Source organism: Bubalus bubalis, chromosome 5, assembly GCF_019923935.1.
Source record: "Bubalus bubalis isolate 160015118507 breed Murrah chromosome 5, NDDB_SH_1, whole genome shotgun sequence".
In the NCBI taxonomy this organism is placed as follows: Eukaryota; Metazoa; Chordata; class Mammalia; order Artiodactyla; family Bovidae; genus Bubalus; species Bubalus bubalis.
In genome coordinates, this window is record NC_059161.1 from 91,819,523 (window position 1) to 91,835,137 (window position 15,615).

The 15,615-nt window shown below is 39.3% G+C and overlaps 1 protein-coding gene across 27 annotated transcripts in view; it reads left to right on the forward strand.

The window, feature by feature from the left end:
* DLG2 (discs large MAGUK scaffold protein 2) overlaps positions 1–15,615 on the forward strand; it is a 2,352,634-nt gene that overhangs the window by 1,393,125 nt on the left and 943,894 nt on the right. For 3 of the 27 annotated variants that reach the window (XM_045165941.1, XM_045165948.1, XM_045165951.1), the window contains exon 1: positions 14,549–15,514. The exons of 22 other annotated variants lie outside the window; for them this stretch is intronic. In XM_045165941.1, coding sequence (XP_045021876.1) covers positions 15,206–15,514 — 309 coding nt within the window. In that variant the 5' untranslated portion in view covers positions 14,549–15,205. Of the gene's footprint in view, positions 1–14,548; positions 15,515–15,615 lie in introns of those variants that run through there. 2 more of the 27 variants (XM_045165944.1, XM_045165947.1) reach the window with 2 other exon arrangements.

Here is a 15,615-nt window from a genome sequence, read left to right on the forward strand (position 1 = left end):
TCAGAAAAATAAGAACATGTAAAACTTAGACCAAACAAAGACTGATTCCAGTTTATGATTCTTTCTCAAATTCCAAGTGTTAAAGCCGTCCAAAAGCTGGGTAGGCTGTTTCAAGGGGGATCTTAGTGGTATGTGTCAGACTGTCCCAAAGTCTGAGGAAGGTTCATTTTATATTTGTTCCAGGTCAGTTCTGTAAATAACATTATTTAACTTTACTCTTGTGTTTTATCTTTTCTGCAGTTTATTTCCTTAGTTTATGACTGCTTCCTCCTTCCTTTCCTATCTTTGTTTTTGACCTTCCTTCCTTCTCTTTCCTCTTTCTGTTCTTCCTTATTTCCTCTTCCCCTCTCTCTTTTTTCAGTTATGAGACAATACCATAATTTTTTGCAGTTTGTTTTTCATACATTTCCTCCCTCATGAAACTCAGCACAGGGAATGGCACACGCTTGTGCCCTGCCTAGGGCCCCCACACTTTGCCGCACTACCTGGCCTGCTCCTGAAAACCAGGAAAGAATCAGAAGCATAGAGCATTGGAAGAATGAGGAGTCCAGTACTTGGGAATAACTCACCCAGAATGTTATATGTATTAGACTTCCAGGAGTCTGATCAAAAGCCAAGAATCTCCACCCTATTTAAGTTGATATACTTTATTTAAATTGACTATTGAGTTTTTAAGGCTTGAACAAAAGCACATTGAGGGCTTATATGCAATACTTGTAGCATTCAGTGCTCTAGTTACTGTATTAAGAACTAAAGACTGTATGTATTTTTTATACTCGGGTAAAGACAAGCGTATAAACAGCAAGTACAAAAATATGTTAATAGATACACTCTACAAAAATATAAAATTCATGACTGATAACAAAATCTGGGGGAGGAGTTAAAATGTAGAATATGTACACTTGAAGTTAAATTATTATCAGCTTAAAATATATTGTTATGAATGTAAGATATTTTATGCAAGCCACATGGTAACTACAGAGAAAATGCCTATAGAAGATACACAAGAAAATAGAAAAGGAGTCAAATTATGTCACTACAAAAAATAAGTCAATGAAATCCAAAGGAATATAGCAATAGTAGAAAAGAGGTACAAGAAAGTTACAAGACAGAAAACAATGAACAAAATGATAATCATCCTTCTCTATCGGTTTGTTGTTCAGTCGCTCAGTCATGTCCCACTCTTCGTGACCCCATGGACTGCAGCATGCCAGGCTACCTATCCTTCACCATCTCCTGAAGTTGGCTTAGACTCATGTCCACTGTATCAGTGATGCCATCCAACCATCTCATTCTCTGCACCCTTCTCCTCCTGCCTTCAATCTTTCCCAGCATCAGGGTCTTTTCCAATGAGTTGGCTCTTCGCATCAGGTGGCCAAAGTATCGGAGCTTCAGCATCAGTCCTTCCAATGAATATTCAGAGTTGATTTCCTTTAGGATGGACTGGTTGGATCTCCTTGCAGTCTAAGGAACTCTCAAGACTCTTCTTCAACACCACAGTTCAAAAACATCAATTCTTCAGTACTCAGTCTTCTTTATGATCCAACTCTCACATCTGTACATGACTACTGGAAAAAGCATAGCTTTGACTAGATGGACTTTTATTGGCAAAGTAATGTCTCTGCTTTTTAATATGCTGTCTAGCTTTGAAGTTAAACTTCACAGTCAACAGACATAGAATAGCTGAATGGGAGAAAAAAGATTAAACTATATATTGTCTATAAAAGAGTCACTTTAGATTTAAGGACAGATATAGGCTGAAAGTATAAGGATGGAAAAAGATATTATAAGCAGATAATAACCAAAAGAAAGCAGGGATGACCATACTTGTATCAGACAAAATAGACTAAGTAAAAAACTTCCAAGAGAGACATTTGTTGTTTAGTCACTAAGTTGTGACACTCTTTTGTGATCCTGTGGACTATAGCCCACCAGGCTCCTCTGTCCATGGGATTTCCCAGGCAAGAATACTGGAATGTGTTGCCATTTCCTTCTCCAGGGGATTACCCAATGCAGGGATTGAACATGTGTGTCCTGCTGGTCAGGCACATTCTTTACCACTCAGCTACCAGGGAAGCCCAAGAGAGATACTCTCGTATCATGAAAAGGTCAATTCACCAGGAAGATAAGATATGACAGTTATAACAATATGCCCAACTTCAGAGCATCCAAATACAGATCTTCCTTGACTTACAATGGAATTAAAATATGTTGAAAATGTCATCTACCAAAAATGTATTTAATATACCTAACCTATCAAACATCATAGCTTAGCCTAGGCTACCTTACCTTAAACATGCTGATAACATTTACATTAGTCTGCAGTTGGGCAAAATCATTTAACGCAAAGCCTATTTTATCATAGTGTTGAATATTTCACGTGATTTATTTTTTATTATTATTATTTTTTTTAATTTTATTTTGTTTTTAAACTTTACATAATTGTATTAGTTTTGCCAAATATCAAAATGAATCTGCCACAGGTATACATGTGTTCCCCATCCTGAACCCTCCTCCCTCCTCCCTCCCCATACCATCCCTCTGGGTCGTCCCAGTGCACCAGCCCCAAGCATCCAGTATCGTGCGTCGAACCTGGACTGGCAACTCGTTTCATACATGATATTTTACATGTTTCAATGCCATTCTCCCAAATCTTCCCACCCTCTCCCTCTCCCACAGAGTCCATAAGACTGTTCTATACATCAGTGTCTCTTTTGCTATCTCGTACACAGGGTTATTGTTACCATCTTTCTAAATTCCATATATATGCGTTAGTATACTGTATTGGTGTTTTTCTTTCTGGCTTACTTCACTCTGTATAATAGGCTCCAGTTTCATCCACCTCATTAGAACTGATTCAAATGTATTCTTTTTAATGGCTGAGTAATACTCCTTTGTGTATATGTACCACGGCTTCTTATCCATTCATCTGCTGATAGACATCTAGGTTGCTTCCATGTCCTGGCTATTATAAACAGTGCTGCGATGAACATTGGGGTACACGTCTCATGTGATTTATTAACTACTGTAATGAATGTATATAATAGAATGGTTGTATGGGTACAAAATGTTTGTAAGTGTATTGGTTTACCCCTGTGATCACACAGGTGATTGGAAACTGTGGCTTGCTTCTGTTGCTGAGTATGGTGCTATATATCACTGCTGCTGCTGCTTCTGCTGCTGCTAAGTCACTTCAGTCGTGTCCGACTCTGTGCAACCCCATAGACGGCAGCCCACCTGGCCCTGCCGTCCCTGGGATTCTCCAGGCAAGAGCACTGGAGTGGGTTGCCATTTCCTCCTCCAATGCATGAAAGTGAAAAGTGAAAGTGAAGTCACTCAGTCGTGTCTGACTCAGCGACCCCATGGACTGCAGCCTACCAGGCTCCTCCATCCATGGGATTTTCCAGGCAAGAGTACTGGAGTGGGTTGCCATTGCCACTAGCCTGGGAAAAGATTAGAAATCAAAAATTGAAGTACTATTCCTGCTAATGTGTATCACTGTCCCATCATTGTAAAGTATGAAAATTACAAATTGAGTCATTGTAAGTCAGATAGTCTGCACATGAGGCAAACATTGACAGAACTGAAGGGAGAAATAAACAGCAACACAATAATAGAAGATTTCAACAATAGATAGAACACCCAGAAAAAAGAACAATGATGGAGCAGAGGAGTCAAATAACATTATAGTTTAAAAGAATCTAACAAACAAACAGAGCATTTCAACCAATAGCAGCAGAATGCATATTCCTCTCATGTGTACAGGAAACATTCTACAGAACAGACCACATGCTAGTTCACAAAATACGGTCTGGCAATGTTAAGATGTAAATCACACCAAATATATTTCCAACCACATGGAATGAAACTAAAAATCAGCTGCAGAATGAAAACTGGAAAATCCACACATATTTGGAAATTAAACAATACATTCTTAAACAACTAGCAAATAAAAGAACAAAGCAAATGAAAAACTTAGAAATATCTTGAGAAATAAAAACAAAACACAATATATCAAAACTTGTGGAATATGGCAACTGCAATATTAAAAAGGAAGTTTATAGTAATAAACAACTATCCTTGAAAAGAGAAAAGATCTGAAATAAACAACATTAAGTTTATATTTCAAGGAACTAAAAAAAGAAAAAAAAGCTAGCCTAACCCAAAGTTAACAGAAGGAATAAAACAGTTAAGATTAGAATAGACATGAATGAAGTAAAGAATAGGAAAATAGAAAAAAATAACAAAATTAAGAGATATTTAAAAAAATAAAATTGACAATATTTAGCTACACTGTGTGTGCTCAGATGCTCAGTCGTATCTGACTCTCTGTGGCCCCGTGGACTGTAGCCCACCAGACTCCTCTGTCCATAGAATTTTCCAGGCAGGAATGCTGGAATGGACTGCCACTTCCCCTCCAGGTGATCTTCCTGACCAAGGTATCAAACCTCATCTCTTGCGTCTCCTGCACTGGCAGGCAGATTCTTTACCATATTAACTAAAGGAAAAAGAAAAGACTCAAAGAAAATGAAGAATTAAAGAGGAGATGTTGCATTTGATTTCACAGAAATTAAAAGGACTAGGACTAACTATGAACCATTACATACTGACAAAAGTTGGATAACAGAAGAAATGGGTAAATTTTTAGAAACAAACAATCTAAAAAGACTGAATCCTGAAGAAATTAAAAAAAAATCTGAACAGACCTATAAGTAGTAAGAGGATTAAATCAATAAAGAATAACTTCCAAAAAGCAAAAGCTCAGGACCAGATGGTTTCACTGGTGAGATATACCAGACATTTAAGAGGAAAAAATGACAGTCCTTCTAAAACTCTTCCAGAAATTGAAAATACATAAATACTTATGAGCCCACATTAATATACCAAAGCCAGTAAACAACAATAAAAACTTCAGACCAATATTCCTAATGAATGAAGGCAACAGTCCTCCATAAAATAGCAAATCAAATTCAATAACACACTGAAAGCATCACACATCATGACCAAGTATGATTTATCCTTGGTTTATCCTTGATTTATCCAGAAATAGTTCAACATATGAAAACAATCAGTGTGATCACAGTAGCAGAACAAAGGATAAACATCAATGATCATCCCAACAGGTGCAGAGACACTAACAAATCTCAACATTCTTTCATGATACAAAAACACTGAATAAACTAGGAATAGACGTAAATAACGTTTACATAATAAAGGTCATGGATGAAAGGCCTATAGCTAACATTGTACTCAATGATGAAAAACTGAAAGCTTTTCTCTAGGATCAAGAACAAGAAAAGATTCCCCTTGTCACCATTTCTAATCAATGTTGTAAGTTCTAAACAGAGCAATTAGAAAGAAAAACAAAAGTCTTATAAATCAGAAAAGGAAGAAGTAAAATTATCTCTGTTCACAAAAAACATTATATCATGTGTAAAAACCCCTGAAGATGCCAGTCATAAACACACCCAGAGATACTGTTAGAACTAATAAATAAATTCAGCAAAGTTACAGTGCGCAAAATCAATATACAAAAATCAGTGGTTAACTTATATGCAAAGTACATCATGAGAAACGCTGGGCTGGAAGAAGCACAAGCTGGAATCAAGATTGCCAGGAGAAATATCAATAACCTCAGATATGCAGATGACACCACCCTATGGCAGAAAGTGAAGAGGAACTAAAAAGCCTCTTGATGAAAGCGAAAGAGGAGAGTGAAAAAGTTGGCTTAAAGCTCAACATTCAGAAAACTAAGATCATGGCATCTGGTCCCATCACTTCATGGCAAATAAATGGGGGAAACAATGGAAACAGTGTCAGACGTTATTTTTCTGGGCTCCAAAATCACTGCAGATGGTGACTGCAGCCATGAAATTAAAAGACACTTACTCCTTGGAAGGAAAGTTATGACCAACCTAGATAGCATATTCAAAAGCAGAGACATTACTTTGCCAACAAAGGTCCATCTAGTCAAGGCTATGGTTTTTCCAGTGGTCATGTATGGATGTGAGAGTTGGACTGTGAAGAAAGGTGAGCGCCAAAGAATCGATGCTTTTGAACTGTGGTGTTGGAGAAGACTCTTGAAAGTCCCTTGGATTGCAAGGAGATCCAACCAGTCCATTCTAAAGGAGATCAGTCCTGGGTGTTCTTTGGAAGAAATGATGCTGAAGCTGAAACTCCAATACTTTGGCCACCTCATGCAAAGAGTTGACTCATTGGAAAAGACTATGATGCTGGGAGGGATTGGGGGCAGGAAGAGAAGTGGATGACAGAGGATGAAATGGCTGGATGGCATCACTGAATTGATGAACATGAGTTTGAGTAAACTCCGGGAGTTGGTGATGAACAGGGAGGCCTGGTGTGTTGCAATTCATGGGGTCGAAAAGAGCTGGACATGACTGAGTGACTGAACTGACAATGAAAAATTTCAATAGAAAACTAAACAAGCTCATTTGTGATAATGAAAAAAAAATAGAACTTAAATTTTACTAAGGGAGTAAAAATTGTGTATACTGTGAACTACAAGACATTAAAAAAAAAAAGAACTAAGCAGGACACCTATTACGGATAATAATGCTTAATTTTTTTTAACTTTCCAACTTAATGATGGGAAGGAAGAGAAGATGTCATGTTGCCTTGCTGCTCCCTAATACATACTTGTATTAATATCCCATGAAATATGTACACCTTTTGGATTATATCAAATTAAGAAAAGATGTCAAGAGAAGGGGGCAACAGAGGATAAGACTGTCGGGAGCCTGTGTAATTTCTTCAGTTCTGTCTCGCCGCGGCAAAAATTTGAAATGGTGGAAAGTGTTACAGCTCTGTTACAGCTCAGGTTTATTTGGCAAGCAAAGGAAAACACATCCTCAAGACATGAGGGTGAACTGACCCAAAAGCAGCTCAACATTGGCTCCTCTTTTATATGCTTTTTCTCTTCCCCCTGAGCCTGCCGTATGTAAACTGGGCCAGCCAGGAGAGCTCTTTGTTTCACCTGAGGTTCTCACTCCAGTCGGTGGATTTTCTTTTGTTCCATTTTCTGTGAGCTTTTCCTTCCTTTGTCTTTTAGCCATCGACATTTTGGACTCCTTTTTTCCTATTCTAACTAACAAGGTGATTGGATGGCATCACCAACTCAGTGGACATGAGTTTGAGCAAACTCCTGGAGAAGACTGGAGTGCTGCAGTCCAAGGGGTCGCAGCGAGTCGGATGTGATGTTTTGTTGACTGAACAACAACCACAAGAGGAGCGTGACTTTGGTGGCTGGAGTTTAGGATTCTCTCCCTGCTCTACTGCTGACTGGCTTCTGACTTGGGGAGCCACTCCCCTTTTTGCAGCATCTAGCTATAGAGAGAGAACAGCTTGAAAACTCTTGAGAGAAAAGCACAGCTGCCAGGAAGTGCCGCTCTTATGAATGAAGATCTGGCTAAAATAAACAGAAGCTGTTTCTTTTTTTAGTATCGAATATTATAAGACCACTAGCAAATTCTTCAAAAAGATAAATTCATACACTTGTACCATTCAGCCACACTAAATATTTTACACAATAACCTCAGAATGCTTTGCTATTTTGTGTTTAAATTCAAAATGCTTATCTGTTCATTTTACGCTTGAGATGTAAAACATAGACTGGGATACATGTGTGGTAATAACCACTGAAGGATGATTTTATCTATTTTCTTGCTTAATGTATTTTAATAAACATTGAATGCCTTTTGTGCTTGACTCAGAGGATGGATGCAAATGAAAAAATAAAGCCTTCTCCCTTCCCTATTGACTATTGATTAGGTTATGATTGAGGAGAATGGCACAGACAGCTAATAGTGCAATCTTGTTTTAAATGTGATCGTAAGTATTAGAGTAGAGAAGCACAGGTGCTAACAAGTTTATAATAGGAGGGTGACTTGATCTGTTCTAGGAGGGGGTGGGGCAGTGTCCAGGAATGCTTTCTTGAAAGGTGACATTTGATTTGAGCTTCTGGGAGGAATTTCTGAATACAAGAGTGTTTGGGATGGCAATCTGGTAGGAAGTAAGGTCAGGTAAATTTGTTTTGGAGCCGTGCTGCATAATAAGCCCGCTCTTTTTAGACTGCATTGTGTGTTTCATTGAGATAGCTTTCAGGAGATTGTATAATTTTTTTTATGAATGGTGAACATCTTTTAATATTTTTTTAAATTATAAATTGTAGCACACATGCAGTGAACTATATAAAACATTCATACAGTTAAAATGAATAACTGTGAATGAAGCATTCAGATAACCAACAAACAATTTATTACCCTGCTTCCACTCTCTGCACTCTTCTTTCTTAACCCCTTCCTCATCCATAGGTATCCACTCTCCTGAATCTTGTGATAGTCCTATTCTTTTAATGGCTCCCCTAGAAATCAGGACTTGTCCTTAACTTATCAAAGCCTGTGGCTATCATACCTTCATCTTCCTCCCAGATGACACAGACCATTGAAAAGTTCTGTTGTTATATTCTCAATACAAAAAAAAAATTTAAAAAGGTATAGGAAAAATTTAAAAATGAGCCATAGTTCCACCACTAATGGTGGTTAGAGCTGCTTTCATTCTGGTGTTCGATCTGTTAGTCACTTTTTTTTTTTTTTTTTTTTTTTTTTTTTTTTTTTTTTTTTTTTTTTTTTTCATTTCATACATGATATTTTACATGTTTCAATGCCATTCTCCCAAATCTTCCCACCCTCTCCCTCTCCCACAGAGTCCATAAGACTGTTCTATACATCAGTGTCTCTTTTGCTGTCTCGTACACAGGGTTATTGTTACCATCTTTCTAAATTCCATATATATGCGTTAGTATACTGTATTGGTGTTTTTCTTTCTGGCTTACTTCACTCTGTATAATAGGCTCCAGTTTCATCCACCTCATTAGAACTGATTCAAATGTATTCTTTTTAATGGCTGAATAATACTCCATTGTGTATATGTACCACAGCTTTCTTATCCATTCATCTGCTGATGGACATCTAGGTTGCTTCCATGTCCTGGCTATTATAAACAGTGCTGCGATGAACATTGGGGTACTCGTGTCTCTTTCCCTTCTGGTTTTCTCAGTGTGTATGCCCAGCAGTGTTAGTCACTTTTAATTGGCACATACATATTTTGGAAAATTCTGCATGGCAAAACCACTGTGGCCAAAATAGAAATTTAAAAAGACAAACTGGGGGGAAATATTTGAAATTTGTACCACCAACAAAGAGCTAATTTCCCAATTTGCAAAAACATCCTAGAAATCATTAAGAAAGAGATAGAGTTAGAATGCCCACCCACAAAAACATATAAGTCAGGAGGTGGTATCCTGATGCCCCCCCACTAAAGGGTGAGTAGGAATGAATTATGTGGAGCTGTGAAGAGGCCAAGAAAACAGGAGCAGTGTGTACAAGTTGGGACTCCGTGCAGGTGTTCACCACAGCCTGTGTATCTGGAGGGTGGAACCAGGGAGTGAACCACAGATGAGGCTGGCGAAAGCAGCAGAGGCTAGATCACACAATGAAGGATGACGGATCATGCAAGACTCTTTTTTTTGTTGTTTTGTTTTTGTTTTTTTTTTGTTTGTTTGTTTTTAATTTTATTTTATTTTTAAACTTTACATAATTGTATTAGTTTAAAGATAGTGCTGTCTGTAGGGATAAAGATCCCCAGAAAATGAAGCTTTATTGGCAGTTCTGGATCATAAAGATGGTAGAACACCGAAGAATTGGTGCTTTCAAACTGTAGTGCTGAAGAGGACTCTTGAGAGTCCCTTGGACTGCAAGCAGATCCAACCAGTAAATCCTAAAGGAAATCAATTCTGAATATTCATCGGAAGGACTGATGCTGAAGCTGAAGCTCCCATACTTTGGCCACCTCATGAGAAGAGCTGACTCATTGGGAAAGACCCTGATGCTGGGATAGATTAAAGGCAGGAGGAGAAGGGGAAGGCAGAGAATGAGATGGTTGGATGGCAACACCGACTCAATGGACATGCTGCTGCTGCTAATTGCTTCTGTCACGTCCGGCTCTGTGCAACCCCATAGACGGCAGCCCACCAGGCTCGGCCATCCCTGGGATTCTCCAGACAAGAACACTGGAGTGGGTTGCCATTTCCTTCTCCAATCAATGGACATGAGTCTGAGCAAATTCTGGGAGATGGTAAAGAACAGGGAGGCCTGGCATGCTGCAGTCCTTGGGGTCACAAAGAGTCGGACATGACTTAGCAACTAAACAACAAACCTAATCAGGTTCTCACTTTAGAAGAAGTGGCTCTGGCCACTACATGAGCGTGAATTGGTGTAAGGCAGCTGCCAGCAGCCAGTTACAAAGCTGGTTCACCAGTTTTACAGAAAAGTGATGGTAGCTTAGACCAGGATGGTCCTCATGGCGACTGAGGGAAATAGACAAAAGTGGAAGATACTTACACAGACAATACTGTAGTGCGTAACTGAATATGCCAGGTGGGCCTAGAAAGACCACAGGACAAGTGATATTAGTTTGATCTTGAAGGATGAGAACAAAATTTTTGTGATACTGTGGTTCATCACTTAGGTTAAATTGTTAAAATATGTACATTATAAGTGATTATCACCTTCTCATCTGTATCCATTTCAGATTCTCTAAGAAATGTCATGTAACCTGTTTTCCTTTTTCTCTAGTAGTGTTACAAAATTTGTTATAGTAGAATAAATGTGCATTTCCTGAAAACTATTTGACAGCTTGACCTTTTCAATTCAGATTAATCCCCTCCCCACTAACATCCACCCAAATCCAAGTATATTAGTGAGAATTTGGGACCTTTTGAAATTTTTTTCTACCTCCTATTAAATCCTCTGTCCAGTTAAATCTCTATAGCAGTAGGGATGTATCCTGCACTATTAATTCATGCTTGCTTTTGCCTCATGAGATTTATGATTAAATTAGTATAAGTATTTTGTAAATAATTTTAGAATCTAAAGTACTTTAAATATTCTTGGTTATCTTCGTTTGAAAGGTAATTGTGCTTAGTTCTGAAGATTGGGCTTAAGGTTATTAGATGTAGAAGAATGATTAATTCGTTTGCATTTGTGGCATCTCTATTCTTTGCAGTGACAGAAATTCACTGTATACATTTTGCAAATTAAGAGAAATTGCCTCTAATACTTCATACCATTTTATGATTATTTAACACATGACTTGTAGCTGCTAAAAGGCTTTTCTGCTAACCAGCCTCCTGTTAGCAAGCACTTAGTTCTTCTTTTGTAATTAATATTTTCATACACATAGAGTGCCTAAAGGAAGTTTTATCTGGAAAAAATATGCATAGTGTTTTAATGCAATACAATTTATTTAGCAATTCATCTTTGCTATGTATGTTTTATTAAAAAATCAAGCCAGGATTTTATTTTTAAGCCCCTGCTTTAAAATGGGATTATATGAAATCGTGTGTGAAATGAAACTTAAAAACAGTAAAGCACTATAGAATTTAAAAAATCTTCCATGCAAAAAAAAAAGTAAGGAAACAAAAAATCCCTGCTAATGGTTGTTCTACAGAGTCAGTGAGAGGTCAAAGAGAGGTCAGTAAGATATATCTCATCTAGGCATTGCCCTGTACACCATCTGCCCATGTTAAATCACAGTGATAAGTAGGATGTAGACTTGTGCGCTGCTAATTCTTATTTTGCCAGACTTTCATGTCATCTTATGGTCATTACAGTTGACCAATTACAGTTGACCAAATTGAATTATCTTTAATTAGTAGGTCTGTCTCATATACAGTGGACTAGTTGGACATATTTATCTGTTTAAGTGGTCTGTCCTCAGACCTGGAAAGCCAAATGTCATTTTTGAAGAGAAAAAAAAATGGGGGAAGGGAGACAGGAGGCTAGAATTATTTTATATGTTTAAAGGGAAAGTATAATGTCAGTAGTCTTGTAATATGTTTAATAAAAGTTTGTTATGGACTTTAAGATCTTTGGAGGAAAGTAACATTGGTTATGCAATATATAATATTTTTCTGTATAGACATGACATGTGGAGGTTATTAAAACAGAAATTCTACTGTCCTTGTGATGGGAAGAAATAGCTCATTCCAAAGAACTCATTCATAACAGATTTAGGTCCCAATGAAGATTTATAATATCTTTGCCAAGAAATTTTCTGTCTTGCTGCAAGCTGCACACGACATTACAAAATTACAATGGATTCACACTGATTTGCTCCTGTATGGATTGATTTTTATACTTGAGAGGCAAATAGATGAGAACAGGACATGTATTCCCCGAAGATGTGATGGGCCTTTGAGCAATGAAATCTGCCTGAAAAAGTGGAGAAGCATCTATGGTTAGATAAGATTGGAGAGAATCAAACATCACTTCCTGACACTCTCATCTGCTGGGGTGATACTATTGCCATCTCACATCGAATCCTGCTCTACAGCCATGCGTTATGGTGACACCAGATAAATATGAAGTTCTCGAGGGCCTTATTTGACCCAGAAGTTCATTCAGCCAGTATCCCTTGATTCAGTATTAAAAAAGAAAAAAAAAAAAAATTGGGGGAGGGATGAGAGAGTGAGGAAGGAAGAGGAAGAGAAAAAACTGAGATAATTTTCTGCCCCCTTTCTCGCTGGATGTCACACGATGATCTATTTGCCGCAGTTTTGTATTGACACTGACTCCTTGCTTCTCTTTTGGAAAGAAATACCATTAATGCCATTGTTGTATCTACCCAACCGTTCAAGTCTTTATGTTTTTGTGACAGATTTTCCTTAATATTTCAGAGTCAACACGAAAGTTAACCTTAAAAAGTAGTGTGTTTCTGGAGCATTGGTGAATCAGATCATTTTTAAAGATTTTTTTTTTTTTAATTCTTGGTTGTGCTGGGTCTTCATCGCTGTGTGGGGCTTTCTCTAGTTGCAGTGAGTGGGAGCTGCTCTGTGGCGGTGTGCGGCTTTCTCCTTATGTGCCTTCTCTTATTGTAAAGCCTGGGTGCCAGGAGCAAGGGCTTCAGCAGTTGCGTGTGGGCTCAGTAGTTGTGGCACATGGGCTTAGTCGCTCCATGACATGTGGGATCTTCTGGTGTCCCTTGCATTGCAAAGCGGATTCTTAGCTACTGGATCACCAGGGAAGCCCTGAATCAAATATTAGTTTCAAAAAATGTCAGCCACCCCCTTCATTCCTCTACGCTTTCCTTCTGTTCATCCATCCAGAAGTGTATTTATCAGAAGCCTGCTATGTACTGAGCAGGCAGCGTACTAGGTGCTTGGGAAAAAAATAGTCAATATTTTGAATGGAGACCCAGACCTGTCCTTTGAACTTACACTTATGGGTCAGTGGAGAAGGCAGTGGCACCCCACTCCAGTACTCTTGCCTGGAAAATCCCATGGATGGAGGAGCCTGGTAGGCTGCAGTCCATGGGGTCACTAAGAGTCGGACAGGACTGAGCGACTTCACTTTCACTTTTCACTTTCATGCATTGGAGAAGGCAATGGCAACCCACTCCAGTGTTCTTGCCTGGAGAGTCCCAGGGACGGGGGAGCCTGGTGGGCTGCTGTCTATGGGGTTGCACAGGGTCAGACACGACTGAAGCGACTTAGCAGTAGCAGTAGCAGCAGCATATGGGTCAGTATTAATTAGCAAAGGTGTTTTGAATGCTTGCTGTGTCAGGCAAAGTACTTATATCAACCCCTTGTGCAGAATTTGGGAAAGGTCTCTTTGGCACAGCTACACAAAAAGAGGAAATACTGCTCCTTTCTTTTAGGATTTTTATTTACAATAATGATTACTCCAGGGAGTCCTAGTGTTGAAATGTAGAATTTATTGTAATTATGACTTTAGGAACAAGAATCTTGTCAATTTAGTCAGAAATGAGGTCTATACTTCCCCAGCACCTAGTCAATTCACCAAGAAAGGTGGATCTGATGGCATCTGATGGTCTATAAATAAGAATTATATTCTGGGATTATATCATCTTTGTTTGGTGTTGCATAGATGGCAGTTTGCTTCTGAATTAAGCCAAAATTATTTTCTTAGGGATATGTGATAAGGACTAGACGTTTTGGCAATAGATATGGAAAATTTTAAACAGAATACAAACTCTAAGTGCTGCTCTAATTAGCCTTTCACGTTCCTGAAAATACTACGTATGGTTTCTGCAATCATACTCAAATTTTAAAACAATCATGTCCTCTTTGGAAGGCAATTGCTTTAAATTGGATAGATTTCACTCATGTTTCAGTGAAAGAATTTGAAAATTCTGTCTTTGGAAACCAAAATACTGGATGGCAGAATTGGATGTGTCTTTCACTTTAAAATGCAGTCTCTCTCTGTGGTGAATATATTTGTTGTGGTAAAGTATTTGAAAGGAAATCCTCAGAATAATTTGGGGTAAAGAAAAACACTGTTTTAGAATGAGCCAACCCATCAGTTTTGAACTTTGAAAATTGCTTTATTTTGAATCAGAAAGGATTAATAATTGCTCATAGTGCAAAGAATATATGTTTGTATTACAATATATAATCCTGTTCTAAGACACACTTGCGAATTTTAAAGGACTCTGGCAAAATGCTGTGATCTCCGTAATTTTTCTGAATGAATCAGTGTTGAGTTACCTCAGGATTTCGGCCTGGGTCCTGGCAAATCTCTCTCTGAGTAAGTGATTCCTGTAAACGTTGGGAATTGTTTCACAGGTTAACTTTCCCATCATTTGACACTGCTTATGCTATATTGTCTCAGCCTAGATACATCCTCTCTGGAAAGAAGGGTCCTGGTAGTCGGATAAGAAGCTCTCTTTCCTGAGGTCTGGATTTTGTGTGGGGGGAATCAGCTAGGAGAGGGACAAGCCAGCATGCCAAATCACGGGGAGCCTCTGTACTGTGGGGCTCCATCCAAAAAGGGTTTGTAGCACAGTGTACAGTCTTGTAGCCCAGCTGTGTGGGGCATTGATTGCTTCTGCCTGGAGCAGGGATACTGTCAAGTTGCTCTGAGTTGAGTCATCTATTGACAAAGAGCTACCAGCCCGCAGATACTGCTGTGCGGAGCTGCTCCGGCGGCTCCCACCGCTCCCACGATGCCCTGCTTATAGCAGCTGTCAGAGATACTGAGGGATCCACGGAAGGGGGAGGAAAAAAAAAAAAAAAGACTTTTTACAACTGCCTGGAAGAAAGGGGGTGTGAGCTAGGAGGCATTCCCGTGCAGAGCTGACCAAAGGCAAGGGTAGGCACCCTTGCAGTATGAACGCACACCTCACCAAGCAGCACAGCTGCTCCCGGGGCTCCGGTGGCACGGATGCGGGTAGGAGTGTGCCCACACTGATCAGAGATGCTCACTGCGCGTGTGGCTGGCAGAGGAGTCCTCAGGGGCTCGGGTACACCTCCCAGACTATGCCCCCCTCGGGAGCTGGGGGCCCGGCTTCAAACAGGACGAAGCTGGTCACCTTGTGGGACAGTGTGCGGAAAAGCCCCCGCAAGATGAGCACCAAGGGCAGAGGGGCTTGTGGGGAGCGCTGTGCTTGCCCACATGGCTGGATCAGCCCCGCACAGGTGAGCCTTTTCCTGTGACTTTGCCTTGACGGTCGATCGGGAGAAACCGAGAGCAAGTAGGGGATGGTGAGCATGGTTTAGAAACTTTGCCTAGTCTTCGT